Genomic DNA, 19870 nt, shown 5'->3' with positions numbered 1-19870 from the left:
GTGCTTGTTGGATTCTTAATATGGGGCTAAAGGGAGACTGTTTTTACTGCTTTTAAATGCACAATGTTTTGAACTAAGTTGTAATATGTCTTGGAAGGGAGTTTAAGAGGCTGCCTTAGTGAACAGATGTGTCGCTTCAGAATCAGGAGCCTTGTTTGGCATTTAGCTCTGTCTCCCCCCCCACCCCTCCAAGACTCTTCCCTGGGATTGGGGATATTTTCTTCCAGAGTTTTGTTGACACCAGCATTTCCTGGAGCATGGTCTACAGCAAATTCATCTTACTGTTTAGGGAATAACGAGTCCTGGGCTCAAACAAGCTTGGGAAGTAGTACAGATTCTGATTCCTTCCCTGTTGGAAACTTAAAGGCTCTGGTAAGTCCTGCAGGGAGAAAAAAAACCTGTTTAACTTTGGTTAATCCTGTGTATCCCAAACACATTTGCCTGCACCTCTTTGTTGTCTCAACATCAACTCCTTACATCTTAAGATTCCTGTCTCCCAGAAACTACTTTTGGGGGATGCTGGTTTGTGCCATAGTTTTCATTTCAGAGCACAGTCCTTTCTTTGCTGATGATCATATGCCCTTGAGCCTAGTGTGCCTTAGAGGAAGTGTATGATAGTTGGGTCCAGACTAATGAGGGTTTCCCAGGTGGCGCTAGTGGTAAAGAACCTGTCTGCCAATGCAGGAGACACAGGTTCAATCCCTGGGTCAGGAAGATCCCTTGGACCTATTGTTTTAAGAAATGATCTGTCATTACTTTCAAATACACATTATAGAGTAAGGTTCATGGGCAGCGTGAGCTAGGCTGATTGGAAGAAGATTCCAGATCACAGTGGGATCCATATTGCCTTCTGTTTGATTAACCCCGGGTTTCCACAATCGCAGCCCTATTGACATTTCAGGCCAGATAATTCTCTGCTGTGGGGACTGTCCTGTGCACGGTAGGGTGTTAGCAGCATTCCTGACCTCTGCCCACGAGATGGCAGAAGCAGCCACAAGTCATAACAACCAAAAGTGCCTCTTGACATTGTCACATGTGTCCCCTGGGGGGCAAAATTACCCCCAGTTGAGAACCACTGAGTACAGAGATGATGGACCAAAAAGTGAGGGTGTTTGAATATTTGGTTTGATGAGGTTGTAGATTTATTCGTGACTGGTTATTTTGCCTTGGTAAGGGAAGGGCTTCCCTCGTGGCTCAGATGGTAAAGAATCTACCTACAATGTGGGTAGACCCCAGGTTCGATCCCTGGGTCAGGAAGATCCCCCGGAGAAGGGAATGGCAACCCTCTCCAATATTCTTGCCTGGAGAATTCCATGGACAGAGGAGCCTGGCAGGCTATAGTCCATAGGGTCACAAAGAGTTGAACACGACTGAGCAACTAACTACAACAACAAGGAAAGTGTGGGAAATGTGTTTAAAATGTGTTTTTTTCTTAGTGTTTTACTTGGTAGGGCTCATGCATACTGTGGGAATTACCTGTGGGTTCTACAGTGAGGCTTTGTGACAGTCTGGCTACTTTAAGTTAGGATATTGCAATCAGCAGTTTGGTTATTTATCTGAGAATGAAGATGAAGAGCTGGGCTCCCTGGGTACCATTTCCAGCCTCATCCTCCCAGCATTCCTTTATTTAACAGTCTTTGAGGGCTCCCCTTTTCCCTTTTAGTGAAGCTCATACTCCTCACCCCGGAGAAGGGAATGGCAACCCACTCCAGTATTCTTGCCTGAAGAATTCCATGGGCAGAGGAGCCTTGTGGGCTACAGTCCATGGGGTCGCAAAGAGTCAGACACAACTGAGTGACTGAACTGATCTGAACTGAACTGAGCGACTAACACAGACACACACAGTTGTCACTAGGACCACCAGCCTCGTGTGAGTCCCCTCCTACCCCCCGCTCCTTCCTGCCTGTCTTCCCCTCACATCATGGTCCCATCACACTGGCCTTCCTGTTGCTCAGACTTGCCAAGTTCCTCTTGATTTTGGATGCACACAGCAGTCAGCAGCAGCTTGCAGCAAGTAGCAGTGAGCAGTAGCTGGCAGCCAGGTCTTAGTTTCCTGAACTGGGCCCACAGGAGCCAGCAGTTAGGGCCTGAGTCCCTAGCCCTTGCCCACCTGGTCAAGAACAAATTCAGGAGAGGAGGCAGAAGGTACAAGTAAAGTAAAAAGTTTGTTGAAAAGAAGAGTACCTGCAGAAAGGTGTGTGGGCAAACTCAAAGAATCATGCTTTTCGAAAGTTTAAATCCTTTATAAGGGGGCAGCTTTCCAGCTCTTTGTCTTCCCCTGAGGTGTGCACGCCTTAGCCAAGATGGATCTCAAAGTGAAGGCTTCTGGGAGGAGAAGACTCATTATGGTCTGGCATTATCCTCTGACTTTTTGACCCTAAGGAGCCTTCCCATGCTTGTGTAGTGTCTCCTTTGTTCCAGAAAAAGGAGAAGAGTGGAGATCCCTTAATCCTTTACCCAAACAGGATTTTGCCCTTCTTTGTCCTGGCCATGACATTATCTTAAGGATATTTACAAGACAAAGACTGACTATTTACCCTGTTTCTGTTGCTCCATTCTATTAGAAGGCTGACTGTAAATGTCTTAACTGGAGCCCACTTCTCTCTTGTCTTAGAAAATGCAAAGAGGAGACTAGTTGTTAAGTATCCAACTTGAAGCCCACTTCTTCATCCCCCATTAAATGCAGGCAGAGGCCACATGTAAATGTCTAACCTGGAGCCCATCTGTCCCCTGCCTCCTGCTCACGCAGTTCTTCAGACTGAAATGCTCTTTCCTCTTCTCTTTATCAGACCAACTTATTTTCACCTATCAGTCCTTGTTTAAATTTTTTTTTTCAGTTACTGAAATACATGAAACAAATGCCCTCCTCATAGTCTTTGTTCTTATGCCATTCTGACACCTTACATTATGTGGAAATATACAGCAACTTAAGAAATGGACAGTTTTTATACAGATGTCTTTGCTTAAATTTCATCAAGGAAATCTCCTCAAGGGCTCTTTTCATGTTGTCCCAAAGTAAGTCTCCCTTTAAAAAAAAATTTTTTTTTTAATTGAACTATAGTTGATTTACAGTGCTGTGTTAGTTTCTGGTGTACAGTGAAGTCATTCAGTTAAATGTGTATATATATTCTTTTTCAGATTCTTTTCCAGTCTAGGTTAAGTCTTCCTTTTAAAGGACTTTTTCTAAAGTCTCGTATTTTTCTCTCTTAGCCTGTACCACAACAATAATCAAATAACTTTTTTTTGTTATTCAGGTACTTCCTGTTCTTGGGAACCAGGAGGTTTTTGTTGTTACTTTAAAATTTATTTTATTTTATTTTAAAGATTTTAAAAAATTTCTTAAGTTGAATTATAGATGATGTGGGGGCCTCCAGGTGGTACTAGGGGTAAAGAACCCGCCTGCTAATGCAGGAGACATAAGAGACAAGGGTCCGATCCCTGGGTTGGGAAGATCTCCTGGAGGGGAGCGTGGCAACCCACTCCATTATTCTTGGCTGGAGAATCCCATGGACAGAGGAGCCTGGTGGGCTACAGTCCGTACGGTCGCAGTGTCGGACATGACTGAGGAAACTTAGCACATAGACGATGTACAATATTTTATAGGATACAGGTGTGCAGTGTAAGGGGGCTAGGTGTTTTGTTTGCTGCTATTCAGTGAATAGTTACTAAATACATAACTGTAATCTCATTAACAAGGATTTCAGCTCTCAAACTCTCAATATTGGAGCCAGTGACTGACCTAGAATGGACTCAGATCCCAGCCCTGCTGTCTGTAGTCCTTTGGGACTTGGTTTCCCTCTTGTTGAAACCATAGATGTGATGAAGGTGTCTTGTGAAGTAAGGCCTTCCTGGACAGGGGGTAGAACGGCTGCTATCTTGTTAACCAAGTCTCTCTGTCCTGCCACCTTCTTTGTTTGCCACCTAGGGCTCAGTGGCCTACGTACCACAGCAGGCCTGGATTCAGAACGTTTCTCTCCGAGAAAACATCCTTTTTGGACGCCAGCTACAAGAACGGTATTATAAGGCTGTGATAGAAGCCTGTGCCCTCCTCCCAGACCTGGAAATCCTGCCCAGTGGGGACCGGACAGAGATTGGTGAGAAGGTCAGTAGACTTCAGCATGGCCCCTGTATCAGTCAGCTATTGCTGTGTAACAAACAAGCACAAAAATCTCAGTGGCTTATGATGTTAAACACTTTACTACTTGGGGGTGTCAACTGTGACTGGGTGACTCAGGCTGGGCTCAGCTGGGTGGCTCTGCTCCACATGGCGGGCCAGCTAAGCCCAGTTCCAGGCTGTGGGTTGACTCAGGTCTCCCCGTGTGGCTTCTTACTAGGGCCTGGGTGAGGGGACAGCAGCTCCCCAGGGGGAGGCTTTTTCAATGGCAGCAGCAGAAGCCCAAGAGAACAACAACAAAAATGTGATGTCTTTTAAAGCACACCATCCTTTGTACCCATAAAGCAAATCACTAGGTTGAACCCAAAGACAAAGGACCAGAGAGTCCATGTTACTTTTGCAGTCATGTGACTGAAAAGTCCCATGACCATTGGCACTATACAGGGAACAAGGGTGTCAATGATTCAAATGTCCACACCCCTTTTCAAAACAGTGATAATGATAAAAATAATAATACAATAGCTAACACTTATGGGGTAATTGCTATGTGCCAGGCACAGTGCTAAACAGTTTATACATATCTTGTCCTTACAGCAAGCCCAAGAGATGGAATTTACTGTTAACCCTGTGTAATGGTAGAGGAAAAGGAGGCACAGAAAGGCCAAATGACTTCTGGAGCCCCTTCCCATCTCAGGGCTTTTGCACATGCTTTCTCCTCTGCCTGGCTGGCTTGCTCGATTGCCCCCTGGTGGTTAAGTGGTGTGCACATGGGGAGTGCAAATGGTCTGGAGTGGACTAAAGAGCTTTCTCGTCCTTGTTTTTGCCTTGCCGGAGAAGGCAATGGCACCCCACTCCAGTACTCTTGCCTGGAAAATCCCATGGACGGAGGAGCCTGGTAGGCTACAGTCCATGGGGTCGCTAAGAGTCGGACGACTGAGCGACTTCACTTTCACTTTTCCTTTTCATGCACTGGAGAAGGAAACGGCAACCCACTCCAGTATTCTTGCCTGGAGAATCCCAGGGACGGCGGAGCCTGGTGGGCTGCCGTCTATGGGGTCGCACAGAGTCGGACACGACTGAAGCGACTTAGCAGCAGCAACAAGCCAGTGGCTCCACCAACTTTCCTACTTTGTGAGCCATTTCTTTTATTTGAGTGAAATCTGCAGTTCCTTGGAAAGAAAAAACAAATTATTAGCGCTTTTGGGTTTTCAAGTGGCAAAGAATCCTGAGTGAGAACTGAATTTACAGGCATTGTGTGGAATCCAAGGGCTGGAATGTGGTAGGGCTCAGGGAGGGACTGGTTCCTCCTCTGAATTTCATCTCTGCTTTTCTGCGGAGCTTTGTCGTTTTTTTCACAAATGTATGTTTCTGCCACTTGGAGATTCCTCACTCTCCTTGTTTAGGTCCCAGTAACCAATGTGGGGGCTTCCCAGGTGGCACTAGTGGAGATGTAAGATGGTTCGATCCCTGGGTTGGGAAGGTCCCCTAGAGGAGGGCATGGCAGCCCACTCCAGTATTCTTGCCTGGAGAATCCCATGAACAGAGGAGCCTGGTGGGCTACCGTCCATAGGGCCGCACAGAGTTGGACACGACTGAAGTGACTTAGCAGGCACACATGCACCCAGTTTTGGAGGGAGAGGATGTGATTGGTTTAGTTTGGGTCTGATGTCTGCCTGGGGCCAAAAAGCTGTGAACTAGAGGAACTCTCAAAATGAACCTGCCTGCCAGGAGCCTGTCTCAGAGCAGGGGCAGGGTGGGCATCTCTTGGGAGAGGGGCTGGGCAGTTAGCCCAGCGGGTGTCCCTCTTCCAGCCAGATATGCAAGTGATGCTGGGTTATCTGCTGCAGGAGGGCCGTGTGGTCCTGTGCCCTCATTTAGATTAGAAAACAGTGCCCTTCTTGCTGGTCAGCGGTGCGCAAGCTGGATTGCAGTACCCCTGGGGCACAACCTGCCATGACCGTGTGGCTTCACCAGTGAGTGAAGCCCCAAGATCATGAGCCTTCCTGTAGCCAGCACTGTGTGGTGCCGCCGGCCTCGCCTCCCTGACCGTGCCCTGCTCAGCAGCGCCCGGCGGCTCGGGTTTTCTCTTTGCCGGTTTCATAGTTGAGGCTGAACCTGGTGCCTGGACTTGAACCCACATTGGCGCAGGCGCGATCTCGTTCCGTTACCACTGCTCCTTCCGCGGGAGGCGGACGCAGCCCTGCAGGGCCTCCAGCGAGGGTCGCTGCATGGTGAGCCCATGTACTTCTCTGCCTGTCTCGGCTTCCCAGGAGGCCCACCCTTCTGCCGTGTTCTCTGCAGGGTGTGAACCTGTCCGGGGGCCAGAAGCAGCGTGTGAGCCTGGCCCGGGCCGTGTACTGCGACTCCGACGTCTACCTGCTCGACGATCCCCTCTCGGCCGTGGACGCCCACGTGGGCAAGCACATCTTTGAAAACGTGATTGGCCCCAAGGGGCTTCTGAAGAACAAGGTACCCGCTGCGGGCGCAGCTTGGGGGCTGGTCCCCACTCTTTGGTCAGGTCGCGGTGTGTCCCCTTTGGGACCCCTTCGCTTGATTGGACTGGGGATCATATTTTGGCAGCCTTCCGGGGACAGCCTTCTTGTTCTCATTGTCTCCGCTTGGCGGAAAGAAGCCTTTCTTTCTGCTTAAACAATAGGGGTGGTGTCACCGAGGGACGTCCCCCCGCCACCACCACCATCCCCTGTCCCCAAGGAGTCGGCTCTCCTTTCCCTGATGAAGTGGCCGTGGGCTGAGGGACAGAGGTTTGAGCAGGAAAACGGCCACCACTCCTTAACATGATAGGAAATGGTTCCTTTCCTCTTTTTATTCTTTTTGAAATTTGTTTGTTTAGGGGAGTTACAGATGCTCTTATTCCACCTGTCCCATTAAAAAAGTAAGACATGCCCATGAGAAAAAATGTAGCAAATTCAGAAAACTACGAAGGAGAAAAAACAGTTATGCATCATCCCACCACCGCTTAGAGATTTTTGTATTTCTTTCAAGTCTTTTTGGTGTGTATATAAACTTTTTTTTGTTTATTTTTGGCTGCACTGGGTCTTCCTTGTTAGCCCACAGACTTTCTTTAGTTGTTCCGGAGGGCCTGGAGCTGGGTGGCTACTGTCTAGTTTCCATGTGCGTGCTTCTCATTGTGGTGGCTGCTCTTGTTGTGGAACACAAACTCTAGGGTGCAAGAGTTCATTAGTGGCCTATGGGCTTAGTTGCTCTTCGCATGTGGAAACTTCCCAGACCAGGAATCAAACCCGTGTCCCCTGTACTGGCAGGTGGATTCTTAACCACTGAGCCACCAGGGAAGTTCTATATAAGCTTTTTAATAGGATTATCACATCATGCATATATATATATATATATGTGTATGTATGTATGTATGTGTATATATATAATAAACATCATGCCACTTAATCTGTTGTAAGCATTCCCCCACACCCCATAAGAATTCTGTTTAATTTTTAAATATTAAAAACCTGTTTTGGTTGTGAAAGAAATACATGCCCATAGTAACAAAACCAGAGAGTATATGTAAAGTTTAAAAAAACAATTCTTCCTCATCCTGCAGCCCTAGCTGCTCTCCAAAGCAGGGACCAGCGAATCCAGCCGGCTGCCTGTTTTGTAGGCAGCCCACCAGCCAGGAATGGTCTTTACATTTTTAAGTGGTTGGAAGAAAATTCTGAAGACAAATATTTTGTGACATAGGAAAATTGTATTAAAGTTACATATCCGCTTCCATAAATAAAGCTTTGTTGGATCATGGCTAGCCCATCTGTTTATGTCTTGTGTATGACCAGAGGGCCAGTAAAGCTGAAAATGTTTACCATTTGGCTGTTTAAGAAAAAGTTTGCCAACTTGTGTAAACGGTTTGATGAACATCCTCCCAGACTTTCAGTTAGATAAAGTAGATACCCATGTACAAACGCTGTAGTCTTTTGAGGGTGGGGAAACTTGAAAAACTTAAGTCACAGCATGCACATTTTTTTGCAGCAGTGTCATTCTTTTATTCATCTACACATGGATGGTTCCTTCCTTGCGTCTCCTCCAGATTTTTGTTCAAAAACAACTTCCCCCATCACCCTTATTGTAACCGCCCCCAACCCCCCCATCTCAATATCCTTTCCCCTTTGCTTCCACGTGGTCACAGTACCACACAGCATTTTACTCATATCGGTCCCGACCCTAGAATCTGCAGCAAAAATCTGTTTCCCTCACTCCTGCCCACCCCAGTCCCCCCACCCCAGCTCCTGGCCTGCAGATTGCAATGCTTCTATGTGCCTGCATCCCAGGCGCATGTCCAGTTGTGTGTGTGTGGGGGGGGAACTCCCTCTTACGCGCATGCGCTAATGGGGCCGTGTCTCCGCTCTCCCTGCAGACGCGGCTCCTGGTCACGCATGGCATCAGCTACCTGCCCCAGATGGATGTCATCATCGTCATGAGTGGCGGCAAGATCTCCGAGATGGGCTCCTACCAGGAGCTGCTGGCTCGGGACGGCGCCTTCGCCGAGTTCCTGCGCACCTACGCCAGCACTGAGCAGGAGCAGGGGCAGCCTGACGATGGTAGGATTGGGTGGGCCTGTGGCACGGGCGGTGCCTGGTCGGCCCCTGGTCTCCCCTAAAAGTTCCCCTCAGCCGCCCTGGAAGCTCAGGAGGGCATCAGTTGGGGGGCTGGCCAGGCCCTCTCAGGAACCGTCTAGGAGGACTTTCAGGACTGAATTGAGAGGGAGTCCTAATACTTGAGAGAGCTGAGTCAGCAGAACTGGGCACAAGTCCTGGTTCTTTAATGCAGTATATCTCTGGGCCTGTGGAGTTTCAGGGGGTTCATGGCAAAAATGGAGGTAGTGATAATTACAGTCCTCCTGGCTCCCAAGAGGCTGTGAGAAGCCAGGGGCACGTTCACCATGTTGTCGTTCAGTTGCTTAATTGTAGCCGACTCCTTGCAACCCCGTGGACTGCAGCACGCCAGGCTCTCCTATCCCTTGCTGTCTCCCGGAGTTTGCTCACATTCATGTCCATTGAGGCAGTGACACGGGTCATGAGGCCAAACCTGGTGGCTGAGCCTGCAGGTTGGAGGTTGGCAGGGCCTGAGTTCCAGTCTCAGCTGCTGTTCTTTCCAGCTGTGTGACGTTTGGCCATTCCTGATGAAGCAGTGAAGCAACAGACCCGACCTTCTGGCGCCTGAATGTGCTAGATTACCGGAGCCTTTGGCACGGTGCCAGTGACAGCTGCTGCTATTACTTTTCTTGGGAATGCTGCCCCCCGATACCCTATGCATGTGGCATCTGCCAGGTCCAGGTAGACCTGCCCGCTTCCCAGCCACCACACCCGCTCTGTCCTCATGAGCGCATGCTCTGAATTCTGGGCTGGGGCCTCACCCTGTCTTTATGTGGCGCAAAGAGGGTGAGGCAACTAAGAATCTTGTTCTCTCTTAGTATGTGTATGCGTGTTAGTTGCTCGGTCATGCCTGACTTTGCAATCTCATGTACTCTAGCCCACCAGGCTCCTCTATCCATGGGATTCTCCAGGCAAGAATACTGGAGTGGGTTACCATTTCCTACTCCAGGGGATCTTCCCTACCCAGGGATTGAACCCAGGTCTCCTGCATTGCAGGCAGTTTCTTTACTGATTGAGCCACCAGGGAAGTCCCGTTCTCTCCTTTAGTTGGTTTGAAATTCGGAGACTTGGTCGGCAGCTTCTGCGGGCTGCCCTGTGTTTATGTCAGATGGGCATCTGGAACAGATCCTCTGCTGGTGCTCTCCCCCCCACCCCCGCCTGCCAGGAGCCTTGACCTGCCTTACCGCAGAGAGGAAAGAAGTCATCTGATGCCTTTTCTGCTTTGGTTTCAGCTGTTGCTAAAAAGAGTGGAACTAAAGTGAGATCGCCTGTCCTGCTGTGATCTCCCTCTTCCAGGAACTAATTACAGACTCCCTGGGCCCCTGGGGCATATTTGTTACATGCTCAGTCCCCAGGCAGGTCTCAGATAGGCTGTCTCTCCCCACCCCCTACCCCCAGTTGGGGCTGCAGGACTGTCCCGTTGCACAACTCCCATGGGCAGAGTTGTCATCGGCGTGTCTGTGATGTGAAGTTACACACATCAGTGAGTGATTGTTGACTGCTTACCAGGGCTTCTGTCCCCAACAGGGGTCATCACATTGACTCACTCACTCCTCCTCACAGATTCTCATGAAGGAGGGAAGATGGTGGTTCCCAGTCCACTGGTGAGGAAACTGAGGCTTAAAAGAAGCTTGTCCTGGAACTTCCCTGGCGCTCCAGTGGTTAGTACTCTGTGCTTCCACTGCAGGAGGCTCAGGTTCGGTCCCTGATTGGGGACCTAAGATCCCACTTGCCAAGTGATGTGGCTAAAAGACTTAAAAAAAAAACCAACAGGGTCTTGTCCCTCATGTGCCAGGGGCAGGCGGATCCCTGTCTCTGTGAATGGGACTGAACACTAAGAAAGTTATTTACCATTCACTGATTTAGTCATTCAGTTGGTGTTCACTGAGCACTCAGCTCTGTGTTAAGCACTTGCGTTGGGGGAGCTGGCTGCCCACACACTGGAACCCACATCCGTTGCCACTGCTGGGGCTGGGCCTGAGGCCATAGGATTCACTGGCCCATCAAACACTGTCCATGGGGAGCCTGCTGGGGGAGACGTGATGTCCATGTTCCTTGTCCAACAGGCAGACCTGACCTGCCCTGGGGTCCAGGTGTGACTGACAGTGGAGGCCCCACAGCAGTGAGAAACGAGTCCCACTAGCTTAAACAATGGGAGTGTGTTATCTCACAGTTCTGGAGGCTGGACATCTGAGATCAAGGTGGCGGCCTTCTGAGGGCCGTGAGGGTTCCATGCCTGTCCCCCAGCATCTCGTGGTTTGCTGGCACTCTGGCATTCCTTGGCTTGCAGGACCATCAGCCAGTTCTGCCTTCATCTTCACACAGTGTTCTTTTTGTGTGTGTCTGTCTCCAGATCTCCCCTTCTTATGAATCACCAATTATATAGGATTAGGGTCCATCCTCAGGACCTCATGTAAACAGTTAACATCCACAGAGACCACTGCTCCACATGCAGTCACATTCCTAGGTACTGGAGGTCAGAACTTCAATGTATGAATTTAGTTGGTGGGGGATGTAGTTTGGCCCTTAAACTAGGATCGTTCTAGATTTGGGGGAGACAGAAGTGAGCAAGATCCAGGCAAGTCCTGCCCTCACAGAGCTCAGAATCTAGTGGGAGAGAAAGGCAGTCAGCAGTCAACCAATGAAAATGGTTTTGTGCAGCATTAAGTGCTGTGAAGGAGAGCACATCGGGCAAGGGGCTGAAGAGTTTGGGGGTTCAAGCACCTCAGGCAGCGTGGTCCGGGTTCGCTCTGGGGGGAGCCTGAGACAGGTAACAGCACAGGCCTCAGGCCGGCATGAACTCAGTCTGTTCAAGGAACAGGGAAGAGGCCGGTGTGGCCACGCCATGGTGGGCAAGGGCTGAGGGTGGGAGACGAGGCTGGCGAGGGGGTTACCCATCCAGGTCTTTCAGCGTGAGGAGTTTGGGGTTTGTTCTCAGTGCAGCTGGGAAGCCGATGAATGTCAGAGAGGGTAGGACCCACAGCGAGAATGCACAGCTTCATTCCTCTGTGTAAGAGTTTGCTGGAGTCCTGGTGGTTTTGGGGTTTTCTTTTTTTTTTTTAATGTGAGCCATCTTTTTAAAGTCTTGATTGAATTTATTACAGTGTTGCTTCTGTTTCCTGTTTTAGTTTTTTGGCCCCAGGCATGTGGGATCTTAGCTCCCAAGCAGGGATCAAACCTGTACCCCTAGCATTAGAAGGCAAAGTGTTAACCCCTGGACCACCAGGGAAGTCCCCCTAGTGGTTTTTAATAAGTCCTTTATTGAGATATTCACAGATCAGATGATTCAGTGAGTTTTAAAAATACTCCAATATTTTATTTGTGCAGCCATCACCAAGATGAATTTCAGAACAGTCTCACCCCCTTGAGGAAACCTCACATCTATTGCCAATCACTCCTCATTTCTTCCCCGCCCTCTAAGTCCTAGGCAACCACTTAATCTGCTTTTTTTTTTCTTCTGATTTTTGAGTTGTAATATCTTCTGATTTGTAATTTACAAAAAGCATTGTGTAAATCTGAGGCATGTGATTTGACTTAGTACATCCTGAAATGTGACCACAATAAGTTTAGTGTACATCCATCATTTCATATAGATGCAAAAGTAAAGAAATAGAAAAAGAATTTTTTTTCCTGTGATGAGAGCTCTTAGTAATTACTAAGCAGTTTTAATTATATTAATCATGTACATTATATATCTACCACTTATTTATTTTATAACTGGTAGTTAGTGCCTCTTGACTACCTTCATCCAATTCTTCCTCCCCCCACCATCTCTGGTGACAACAAATCTGATCTTTGTTTCTATTTTGTTTTTAAAGCATAATTTACCTACAACACTGTGTTAGTTCCTGGTGCACAGTATAGTGATTGGATATTTCTATATGTCACAGTGATCACCATACAAATCTACTTTCTGTATAATTTGTCTTACTCCGAACATTTCTGTATGAGCAGAATTCTTTTGTGAACTGGCTTCTCTCACTTAGCATCCTGTTTCCGAGATGCGTCTGTGGAAGCTTGCAGCAGCACTTCATTTCTTCTGATGGTTGAATCATGTTCCATTGTGTAGACACACCACATTTTATTTATCCATTCATCAGCTCATGAGCATTCGAACTGTTTCCAGTTTTTGCCTATTATGAGTAGTGCTGCTATAAACCCTAGAGGTTTTAAAAGAGAAGTATTTTCTTTTGCCAGTGTGAGATAGCCGACTTTCCCTCTTAACATTTAAACTCCCGGTAGAATGAGTTTCTACGTGTCTGTGCTCGGAAAGTTCTGCTGTAGGTCTAACCAGCTCTCGTCTTGCTAGAGTCTCCTTTCTTGGATTGTCTCTTAGCCCAAGTCAAGCCAAGGTCACACGAAGCATGGTGGCAATTTTGAGATAACTATGTTTCCCCCACCTGCTTGGTGGGCTACATTTAGGCAAAAATAACCCTCCGTGGATTGATCTCAATTTTTTCCCCCAGAACGAATTCTCTTTCTTCTTCCCATTCTATCTAGGTGAGCAAGGACCGTCCTTACACCCTGTTAGCCACAGAAGGGATTTTTTTTTTCCCTTCTCTTCATCCCCAGCCACACGCATATCCAAAGCAGATTATGCAGAACATGGGATGCTGCCAATTAAAAAATGTTTTGTGTGTGCACGTCAGCACTTAATTTGGTGGTAAAAATACCATCCGGTGCCCTTGCACCGCTGTGGGGTTATTTCCCCAGTTTAGCCACTCAGCCCCCTGCTGGGCAGGTCACAAAGGTCCTCTGACTGTGGCTCTAAAATCAAACTTGCTCTACCCGCTCCCTCCCAACCCTTCTTTTCACCTCTCTGGAGGGACCCTGACAATAAGGCTTGGCGTCAGGATCCAATCTTGCTCAGCTGTAGCCAGTGCCAGTGACCTTGGATTTGGCTGAAACACATTTTTGGCTCCTTCTAAAGGGAAACTTTTGTTTCCGTGTCAGATTAATCACGTCTTTTGCAGAACACCCAGGCTGGAGGGCGAGTGTTTGATTTGGGGGAATTCTGTCTCCCACAGATGGGGAGCGGGAGCTAGGCTGGGGGTGGGGTGGGGTGGGCTGGGGTGCGGGAGAGACTGACTCCCTCCCTGCCTTATCCTGTTTCTAGGAGACTTTTTGTTTGTTGGCAAAGAGATTGACAAAGTGGTTCATTAACCTTTGTACCTGGAAGGTATAGAACATTTTTATTTACTCTGGTGACTTTATTAGGAACCTAAAACCTAGGATGGCAGTTTTCAAACAGGACATTTGTGCCTCCCGGGGACACTGGCGATGTCTGCAGGCGTGTTTGGTCGTTACAACAAGGGAGGGGGCACCCCTGGCATCTTGTCAGGAGAGACCAAGGATGCTGCTAAACACTCTGCCATGCATGGGGTAGCCCCCTCCACCCTGCTCCCCCCCACCCCCCAGGAGCTGAGAATCCCCCCCACCATGATGTCAGTGGTGCTGAGGGTGTGGAAGCCACTCTGCTTTGACTTCTCTCTGCCCAGGCTCTCCCCTTGTTATCTTGGGGAGAAATACCTTGACTCCAGCGATGTGACCGCTTTTCAAAACCTTATTCCAGTCTTATTCTCTCAACCATGTCACTCAGTCTTTTCCCCCCTTTTTCCAGATTTTTGCTGAACTTTTTTTTAACCTGATTATAAAATCAACATGTGCCGCTTGTAGACCATGGCAAAAGGTAGAAAAGCTCCAAGAACTAGCAAAGAGAACGTCCTTCAGCTCTCGCGCTGCCACGAGGGGAGCTCCGCTGGCATTTGGCCTGTTTCCCACCTGTCTTTCTTGTTTAGGACCTTTTCCCTAGGGTGCGTTTTCATCGCCAGTTTTCCTGTCCCTCATTTTTGTTTCTTTTCTTAACATTAGGTCCCAGGTGCCTCCCCTTGCTGCAAAAGTCAGTTGTAAGCACCAAACAGCAGGTGGAGAGCCCGTCAGACAGACAGCACATTCCTCCCCTCTGTCCTCAGCGTCCGTGTTTCTTCCCCTTTTGAGTCTGAAGAACTTGCAGGGCCGAGGCGAGAGGCTCGGGCCGGGTGATGTAGCCGGTCGATTCCGTTTTTGGTCAAAAACCAGGCATTGACTGTAAAGCAGTGACTTGAATTCTTCCCGGGGTGAAGTTTGCCTGCTGGCTTTTGCCTAGGCAGAGTTCCAGAACCTTCTTGAGAATAAACAGTGAGCCTGCGAGGTGCCAGCCTTGAGGATGAGCGGCCGGCTGAATACCCGGCCCAGGCAGCGCTTGTGGTTCAAGGGCCGGGAGATGCCTGGTTACCAGCATCACAGCCCCGTCCCTGGTGCTTGGAAGCCCTCAAGGGAGAGCCATTGGGTTATAAGTCTTACGTCTTTGCTTCTGAATTATTTCACATGATCCTCCCTCTCCCAACTTCCCCATCCCGCATCATTCATATTTTCTCCTTATCTGCCTTTCTTTTTCTCTGTAGCATTTAACACTGCCTGACAGTAAATTCTGGATCTACTACTTTATTATCTCTTTCTCTCCCTTGGAATTCAAGCTCCGTGAGGGCTTTTGGTCACCTCTGTGTCCCCAAGACTGAGAACAGTGCCTGGCACATTGTAGATACTCAGGAAGTGTTAAATAAGTGAATGAATGAGTTACATCTTTATTATTTAAGGCATGTCCTGCATAATGGTTGGACAGTAACACAGCTGTGTATATACCCCAGATTGGGCACAACTGTGAGCTGATTTTACACATTTCTCTCAGGGCTGGTAGAAACCAGCTCTGTGGGTTTGGGCTATGACATGGCATCACTGTGTCTGATATGGTGCCTCTTCCAGCATTGGAAGGTCATCTCTGCTTGTTCATGTGGCCATTCATTTGTTAATCTGTCCTTCTGCTTCTCTGCTGTGTGCCACGGGGACATCTGGTACTTGAGCTACCATGTGGAATGGTGCCCCTTGGATTGTGCAGTGCACATCCTGTGCAACCCCACATGGCCATCAGATGCACAAAGTGCTGGGAATAGAGCAGTAGATAAGACCTCAGAATGCTCTCTCAAGAGCTCACATTCTGATGGGAGAGACAAACGCTAAATAATCAAGGGCATCATGGTGCTAAATGTGTGATGGAGGCGAGCCTGGGGAGCTGGAAGGACCCTGAGATGGGTCCCTGTCCTAGCCTGGGAAGGTCCAATATGATATCCGAGCTGAGTCACCTCCCCTTTCCCCTTTTCTCCACGTGGAACTGGCTCAGAGCAAGGTGCTCGTGCCCTTAAAGAAGCAAAGACTGTGGACTGGCGAGAGGCCTGTGCCACCTCCTCCTGGCTGGCACGCCTGCCCTTCACACTGTAATACTTTCTCTCTTTCTTCCTCTGCTGCCCGGAAAACAGGCGTGAAGACGGAAGGTCAGTCTGCATTTTTCTAGCTCTCCTTGTGTTTGAACACTACAGCTTTTAGAGAAGGGAGCCGGCCCCAGGCAGTGTGCTTGTCAGGGATACACCCAGATGATGTGGGATGGGGAAACCGAGGCACAAATGCAGCAGGTCCCTTAGCTGTCCTTGCCCCTCACCTTTAAGGAAAAACATTCATCCACCCTCTCTGGGCATTTAAATGAGGGGCTCAGGGGGAGGGTTCTTTTGCCTTGGTTCTTAACACTTTCTTGGGTCTTGTGAATTCCTAGGCACCAACATGGTGGATGAGGAGGAAGGTCAGTGACAGCAGGTTGGAGTTGGCTGTGCTTGCAGCATGAGGCTGCACATGACTTGTCCTGCTGCTGCATGCCTGGGGAGGGGCCCTTGAACTTCTGCATTTCCATCCCTTTCCATCATTCATCCAGCATTTATTGGGCACCTACTGTGTGCCAGCTTTGTGGTTGTCACTTGGGGATACAGTTTGAATTTCCCCATCTCTCACTGGTCAACTGAGTGACCTGGGCTAAGCTGTACTGTGTTGCAGGTCAGATGACCACGGCTAGTGAGCCTTGAAAGAGATCCGCATTGTGAAATGCCCAGCACCCAGTAGGTGGAAGATGCATGGTGACAGTTTGGTTATTACGATCCCACCCACACCTCCTGGGCATGATTAAGACCCAAGCACAGGGTGATGAGCCCCTCATGGAGTAGCTGCAGGTGCCTGGGGTACCCAGAGGTGGCATGTCTTCTAGAAGAACTTGAGCACTTGAGCAGGAAAGGCTGCCTGGTCTCCCTCTGGTGACAGAAAGGCATGAACTGGCCCCCAGAGCAGACCCATGCCTCCTGCCTTCCAGAGCCAGCAGTGTGTGGCTGAGGGTCCACACCAAAGCCCCTTTTGACAGCGACTGAAGCTGATTTTGGCCACTTAAACAAGGGTGTTTACCAGAAAGATACCAAGTAGCAAAAGGAAATCAAAGGCAGATACCAGAAATCAAAGGCAAAAGTGAACGAGCAGGACTTGGGCATTGGGAGCTCTGGATGCGAGACTCCTTTGGGGACAGAGCAGTTCACAGATCTTTGGTCCTTGTGGGGCCACCACTCAAAGTCCTCAGGGGGAGGGGTTCTGATGGGCTGACCTTGGGCAGCTTCCCCCTTGGCTGGGAAGCCTGGGCATCCTGGCAGACAGGTCTGGGAGACTGGGGGAGGGGGCTAATCCCCTGCAAAGAACAGGATGATGTAGCGCACACATTCCCATTCTCCTGGGACTCGCAATCCCTCCCTTGCAGATGAAGGTTTTCCAGCTGCCCCAGTTGGTGTGTCGCCAGTGGGCTAATAGGGTTTCAGAGAAGAGGCCGCCCTGGAGGCCACTGTGGGGACCTGCACTGTGTGGGAAGCAGTAGGGGTGAGGGAAGGCTGAGGTTTCCAGAGGGCACCTGGCCAGCGGGGCAGGACAGGGGGCTCTCTGAAGTACCTGCTGCAAGACGGGGGTCTCTGGGAGTGTTGTAAAACACCCCCACCCTGCACAGAGGAAGACAGTCAAGGTCAGGCTTGGGTCCCAGGGCTATGCATGTGTGTGTGTGCTGTCTGCAGGCCACTGCATGGGAAGTCCTGCCTGTTATCACTCTTCTTTTTCATTTGTTTTAGTTTTTATTTTTTCCCAATTAAAAAAAGATGCTGATTTTAAAGGAAACATTTAAAGCAGTGAATCTCAGTCATGGATGTGCCCCAGAATTATCTATGGGGCATGTTTTAAAATGCAGATAACAGTAAGCACCACGATCTCGTCTTCCATTCACCAAGCGCAGCCTCCTTTCTTCCTCCCGTTCATGGGGGCTGCTGCTGCTGCTGTTCCTCCCATTCTGCAGATGTGGAGAGTGAGGCTCAGAGAGGTTCATTGCTTCCCCAGTTCACACAGCTAGGTGGTGAGCGAGCACTTCCCATGTGTCCTAGCCCTGTGACTGCTCACAGCGTGGAGTCGTCCTCCCTGGCAGAGTCAGTGCAGGGCCCAGGGCTGGCCCCAGGGCATCCCCAGATGATTCACGCACGGCCAAGATTGAGAATCACTGGCTCAGAGCTCCCCTATCAGCCCAGGAACGACCCCCAACCCTGTTTCCTTGCCATCCTCTATCGCTTCCCCTGGCTGTTGCCTGAGAGAATCTTAATCGTTTTGGATTCTCCTTTAATTCAAGTCACATAAGCATGTTCGCAGGTTCACTGATGGCTGCGTGTTCATACCCTTTCGTAACTTCTCTCCTGCATCCTTTTCCGGGGTCAGCCCTTCGGAGTTCTACGTTATGTTCTCTCTCCTGCTCTCTGTCTCCTGGCACCAAAGATTGAGGAAGTCAGTGCAGAGTGGGCGGTAATAAACATATCCCTGACTTGTCGGAAGATTAAAGGAGATAATGTATTTCAGCAGAGCACAGCGACTGACACTGAATAAATGTCAGCCACTGTCTCTAAGGTGACAGGGATCAATGTTAATGCTGGGTGTATACTTCCTGGGATTGGAGCAGATATCTGGCTGGTATGCCCGTGGTGCCTGTATCAGTGGTTGAAATAGTTCCGTATTACTGGGAGAACAGCCACTGCCCCAGCAGTCCTGGGTAAGCCCTTACCCCGATCTTCAGGACCTCCCCTTGATCTGGCAACCAATGGGTTAACCCCTTGGTTGGGGGCGCCTGGGACTCCAGTGTCTGATGCCCTTGTCCACAAGGGTTGTTATTTATTTGGGGTTTCACCCCTGCCTGGGATGCTTGGGGACCAGAAGAGTGTGTCCTCTCCCCTGCGTGGTTCATTGTGTCCTGACCCCATGAGCCAGGCTGCACACAGCAAAGAGACCATCTGCAGAACTGGATTTTGCTGGTCGCTGCTGGCACAGGGCACTTGCTCAGGGCTCTTGAGATGGTTGCAAAACACCGTCCCTGTCCCCGAGAGAGCTGGCCAGCCGGGGAGCCTGTCTGTGGCTGCTGCAATGCAGGTCTTGCTTTCTGAGCTTCCTGGTGGCCAGGTTATCTGCCATCTCCCCACAAGGTGACAGGCGTTGGTGTCCAGCCCTTGAAATCATCATCCGCCCCCTCCTTCTTTCTGCCAGGCTTAGCAGGCGTCGGCAGTCCAGGGAAGGAAGTGAAACAGATGGAGAACGGCATGCTAGTGATGGACACCCCGGGGAAGCAAATGCAGAGGTGAGGCGGAGCGGGCTGGGGGACCCTGTGGATTCTCCCAGCACCACGTGTCTTCCCCCTGCCAGCGGGGAGGGAGGAGGAATGGGGTGCCCACAGCAAGGCTCCAAAAAAAGGCCGTTAGCTTCTGCTTCCCCTCCCAAATCCTGGCGGAACCTCACTTCCCAGAGAGCAGAGGCCCAAAGGGGAAGCCTCGTTGTGCTCCTGCCAGGGGGCATGGCTCATGCAGGCCTCACAGTTGGATTTAACCATCCGTCTGTGCTTCTGGCACTCAAGCTCCCTACATGGCGTGGCTCTTTGCTCAAGTCACTCAGCGGGGCCTGGAATGTTGAGGCTATAAGAATCAGCAGCCAATTCAAAATAGTCACAGTAACAACAGCAGCTGCATTTTATGTGCCATTAGGAGCCAGGTGCAGTGCCAAGTCCTGTATAGTCCATAAACCTGGAAGTAGTTTCTGTCATCTTCCCATTTTACATGTGGGCAGACTGAGAGCTATCCACAGGCCATACAGCCAGAGAGAAGCCAAGCTTGAATATTTGAACCCGAGTTCAGCCTCTGAGTCAGTGCTCCTAAGTTTTATGCTT

The 19870-nt window shown here is 49.6% G+C and overlaps 1 protein-coding gene across 10 annotated transcripts in view; it reads left to right on the top strand.

The window, feature by feature from the left end:
• Positions 1–19870, top strand: part of ABCC1 (ATP binding cassette subfamily C member 1 (ABCC1 blood group)) — a 149859-nt gene that overhangs the window by 107470 nt on the left and 22519 nt on the right. For 4 of the 10 annotated variants that reach the window (XR_014072939.1, XM_081556262.1, XM_081556260.1 and 1 more), the window contains 4 exons: positions 3926–4102; positions 6416–6583; positions 8496–8679; positions 19198–19288. Coding sequence is in view for 9 of the 10 variants with exons in the window: in XM_081556262.1 (XP_081412388.1) it covers positions 3926–4102; positions 6416–6583; positions 8496–8679; positions 19198–19288 (620 nt within the window). In the remaining variant the exon portion in view is untranslated. Of the gene's footprint in view, positions 1–3925; positions 4103–6415; positions 6584–8495; positions 8710–16375; positions 16403–19197; positions 19289–19870 lie in introns of all 10 variants that reach the window. The other 6 variants (XM_081556254.1, XM_081556259.1, XM_081556255.1 and 3 more) reach the window with 6 other exon arrangements.

This window comes from Giraffa tippelskirchi, chromosome 13, assembly GCF_054371585.1.
Source record: "Giraffa tippelskirchi isolate mGirTip1 chromosome 13, T2T-mGirTip1v1.2.pri, whole genome shotgun sequence".
Classification (NCBI taxonomy): domain Eukaryota; kingdom Metazoa; phylum Chordata; class Mammalia; order Artiodactyla; family Giraffidae; genus Giraffa; species Giraffa tippelskirchi.
Note: the sequence above shows the minus strand (reverse complement) of the source record. Positions and strands in the feature narration are given on the sequence as shown.